This window comes from Molossus molossus, unplaced genomic scaffold (assembly GCF_014108415.1).
Source record: "Molossus molossus isolate mMolMol1 unplaced genomic scaffold, mMolMol1.p scaffold_m16_p_7, whole genome shotgun sequence".
In the NCBI taxonomy this organism is placed as follows: domain Eukaryota; kingdom Metazoa; phylum Chordata; class Mammalia; order Chiroptera; family Molossidae; genus Molossus; species Molossus molossus.
In genome coordinates this window covers 108,969,420-108,973,400 of record NW_023425401.1, presented here as the reverse complement: position 1 = coordinate 108,973,400, position 3,981 = coordinate 108,969,420, and the positions used below count along the sequence as shown (strand labels likewise).

Sequence of the window (3,981 nt, the reverse complement as noted above, 5' to 3'; positions counted from 1 at the left end):
TTTTTTGCACAGACAAAGTGGGAGGGAGAGAGAGGAAGAGAGAGAGAGGGAACCATCGATGTGAAAGGGACACATCGAGTGGCTGCCACCCACACGACCAACCAAGGCCGGGGACAAACTGCAACCAAGGTTCCCTTAGGGAACCGATCACGGGTCTCTCCGGACCGCAGGCGGATGCTCTAACCGCTGAGCCAAACCAGCCAGGGCTGTCTCTTGCTTTTTATGGGAAGAGACCTTGAAGCCAAAAGATAACAAACCCTTATTCACATGCAAATGAAGCACCCAATACTTGGGCGGGCCAGGTTTCCCCCCAGGCTAGGATTTCGAGAATGCATTAACACAAGGTTGAGAGTACTTAACACAAGGTTCCAAAACGTCCATCTTCCAACCCTCCAACCCCACAACTTGCTATCTCATCCAGTTCCCAGACCTGCTTTCTGTACATCTTCTCCCCAACAGGCAGGATGACCTAAAACATGGTGACTGTGAATGGGCTGGAGGTGGCCTCTACGCTGTCCCAGCCCACCCACATCCACGTCCACATCCACCAGGAATCCCTTCTGACACAACTTCTAAAAGCTGGGGGCTCCCTGAAGGAGTCCTTAGCTGGCCCCCAGGATGCTGGCCCTCCCAAGGCCAGGACAAGCTACAGGCTGCTGGCAGGAGGGATGAGTGTGGGCTGGAGAAGTGGGGAGCAAGGTGACGTGAATGTTACCTCTCTTTCTTCAATAGGGTGCACAAAAGGAAAGTGGGTTAAGTGCATGAGGACTCTTTATACTCCATCTTGTTTGGGAAAAGAAGGTTTGGAGGTTTCTCCAGAGATTTGGTTGGAAAGGAATGAGGGAACTCTTCTATGGTGCAGCAGGGCAGTCCCAGCCAGAGTTGGGGAGCAGGGGGAAGATCCCTGGAAGCTGTTAATTCATTAAAAAAAAATTTTTTTTTCTTTATTAACCTCTAGAGAGAGAGAGGAAGGGAGAGGGAGAGAGAGACAGCAACATCCATGAGAGAGAACATCGACTGGCCATCTCCTGCATGCTCCGCACTGGGGATCGGGCCCACAACCTGGGCATGTGCCCTGTGAACCAGCGACCTCCTGGTGCGTGGGTCGATGCTCAATGAGTAAGCCGCACCAGTGGGCTGTTAATTCATTTTAATTGAACCCCTGTGGGCTGAGGGCCTGCAGATAAGGCAACATGCTAGGCACTTTGGGCAAACTCCAGAGAGAATCCCTAGGCTATGTAACCTGCAAGTGCTCACACCCACCAGCAGGGATCAGGGAACCACAGAAATGCCTAGAATTAAAGGTAGATCAGGTGATGGCCTTGGGAAGCAGGAGGTGTTCTGTAGGAGTTGGCATCTGACCTAGACCTTGAATGAAGAAGAAGTGGGTTTAGACAGATAGAGGAAGAAAAGGAATTGCAGGTAAAGGGAATGGTGGGAGCAAAGAAGCCAGAGCGCACAGGGCAAGTTCTGGCAATGAGCTCAGACAATGAGCTCGCAGCTGGTCTGACAGAGATCGCAGGCCAGTGCAGAACCTCCCTGCAGTTCCTGAGGGTGAGCTGGGGGCACCCGTCTTCCAGGGGCCATACAACTGTTTGTTCCTCAGGGACTGGGACCTGGAGGGCAGAGATGTAGGCTCTTTGATCTTGGACCTCATCCTAGGTCATTGGTTCAGGTTTTGTTTGTTTATTATCCTCACCCAAGGACATTTTTCCATTTTTGTTCAGATAGAGTGGGAGGGAGAGAGAGAAAGAGAGAAACATCAATGTGAAAGGGACACATTGAGTGGCTGCCTCCCACGTGACCCCAACCGGGCCAGGGACGAACTGCAACTGAGGTACGTGCCCTTGACGGGAATCGAACCCGTGACTCATTGGTCCACGGGGCAATGCTCTAACCACTGAGCCAAACCAACCCGGGCTTTGGTTCAGGTTTTAACTTAAGCCGAAGAGATTTCTCAGACCCTCAGGGCACAAAGATTTTCTGAATCAAAGGAGATGAGAGGCAAAGCAGAGACATTTAAGAGTGGGTGTCACGGACCACTCGTCTGTCTCTTCTAGTGGGTGGGTGCCCCAGGGACCGTTGCTGCATGACCCCTCTCTCAAATGCAGTGGATTAACTCTGCAGTCTATTACTACTTCTCACAGTCTGCGGGCTGGGTGGGCTCAGATGGGCGGTGCTCACGTGGGTTTTCTCATGAAGTCACAGTTAGATGTCAGTTGTGAGGTGAAGTTATCCGATGGCAGGACTGGGCTGGACATCCAGGTTGGCGCACCCCCATGGCTGACACTCAGCTGCGACTGTCAGGCAGAGAGCCTGCAATGGCTCCCCCTTGTGCTTGGGCTTGTAGCACCACAACTAGGTTCCGAGCAAACATCCTACTGTGAGCACTCCGAAAGGTAGGAATGGAAGCTGCCAGGCCGGCCAAGGGCTGCCCTGTAATTGGCATAGCGTTGTTTCCATCTTATGTTATTGGTCAGCACATGCACAGGTCCTTCCAGATTCTAGGGGGTGGAGAAATAGACCCCATCTCTTCACCACAGGTGGTAGGTCACAGTGAGACAAGCAGACTGGGTGGGATCTGCTTGGGTGGGAAGTTCTCAGGTGGGCAGCCTGATCCCGGGAGGCGGGGGGTGATAGGGTGGTACTCAGAGCAGAGTCAGAGCTGACTCCTGACTCATCTTTTTTCTTCCTTTATCTCCAGAACTTGTTCCTAGGAATCCGTGTTCTGCTCCTGGCTGTCTGTGCCCTACAGGTCATTGTGTCCTTGGCTTCCCTGGGCCTGGGCCTTCGAAGCTTGTGTGGCTGGAGCTCTCAGCCCATGGTGAGCTGTCAGGGAGGCTCTGGGGCAGAGTGGGTCTGGTTGGTGAGACCCTGGGGACCGGGAGGGACATGGGACCAGGAGCACTGCTTCTCAGAGGTCACGCTTGACCTTCCTCAGCTCCCTCCAGGGGGTGCTCTGTCCCTGGATGTCCCTGTGACTCGAGCTAACTTCTGCCCTCTTGACTCTCATTCTACCTCTGTCCCTTTCTTCGTGCCCTGGATCTTTGTCCAGCACCCTTCCTGTTTCCCTGCCTCTCCTTCCTTTTCCTGATCCCACGTTCTGTGAAGCTGCCTCTGCTCCACCCTTTTCTCCCTGAGTTGATTTTTAGCTCTGTCTGTTTTAGGGTGAGGAAGAGACCGAGAAGAAGCTACTGGGGGAGAATTCAGAGCCTCCCTCCCCCTCCAGGGAGAAGACCCTGACTGCCATGGTCCTGTGAGTGGCCAGAGACCCTGCCTGCACCCTCACATGTAGCCCAGGGTCTGTGGGGATGACAGTGCACTCCCCCAGGGTCCCCACTGCCCTGCAGCTCCTCCTCTCCCCACCATCCTCACCCTGGTGTCCTCAAGTCAGTGAACACTGGTTAAACAAAAACAATCACGACAAAAACTTTAAAACCAAAAGGAGGCGGTCTCTCTTTGTTTAAACACACGGGTGCCGTGAAAGGCCCTTCCCTGTGTGGATACTCGGGGAATTCCTCGAGAGCTGGTCAATGAGGTGGAAACAGGGTCCCACTAGGACGGAATCGAATTATGTTCTGCTCTGTATTCAATGTGAAGTGAAAGTAACTCTCATATACTTCGAATCTTTTTGTCTACTGAGATGGTCTTTAAGCATCTACAGCCTTGACCTGTGGGATTGACAAAACTACATGAAAGGTGGAACAAGATGTGTCCCTAACCCCCTTCCTTTCCTTTCCATCTCTTTCTTCTTTCTCTCTCTCTTTGTCCCTCCCTCCCGTCCCTGCAGTAATTAGTGTTGGTTCTCTCTCTGCACATACACACCTATTACTTTGTTGTGGCTTGACAGAGTCAAAGAAAGACCATTAGAGAATTGAAGTCCAAATAAGAGCTGTTTATTAGCCGGCCGGAGTCTGATTTCTGAACACCCCTGTGACAGAGTCTTTGGAGATCAGCCTCGATATGCTTCATTACATGCCT

General features: G+C 52.3%; 1 protein-coding gene across 1 annotated transcript; it reads left to right on the top strand.

The window, feature by feature from the left end:
- Window positions 1–464: 464 nt before the first annotated feature.
- TMEM176B (transmembrane protein 176B) lies at window positions 465–3,260 on the top strand. Its single transcript, XM_036246366.1, is given in 3 exon segments — window positions 465–674; window positions 2,705–2,824; window positions 3,168–3,260. Coding segments are annotated over 3 exon segments (423 nt in total).
- Window positions 3,261–3,981: the final 721 nt, after the last annotated feature.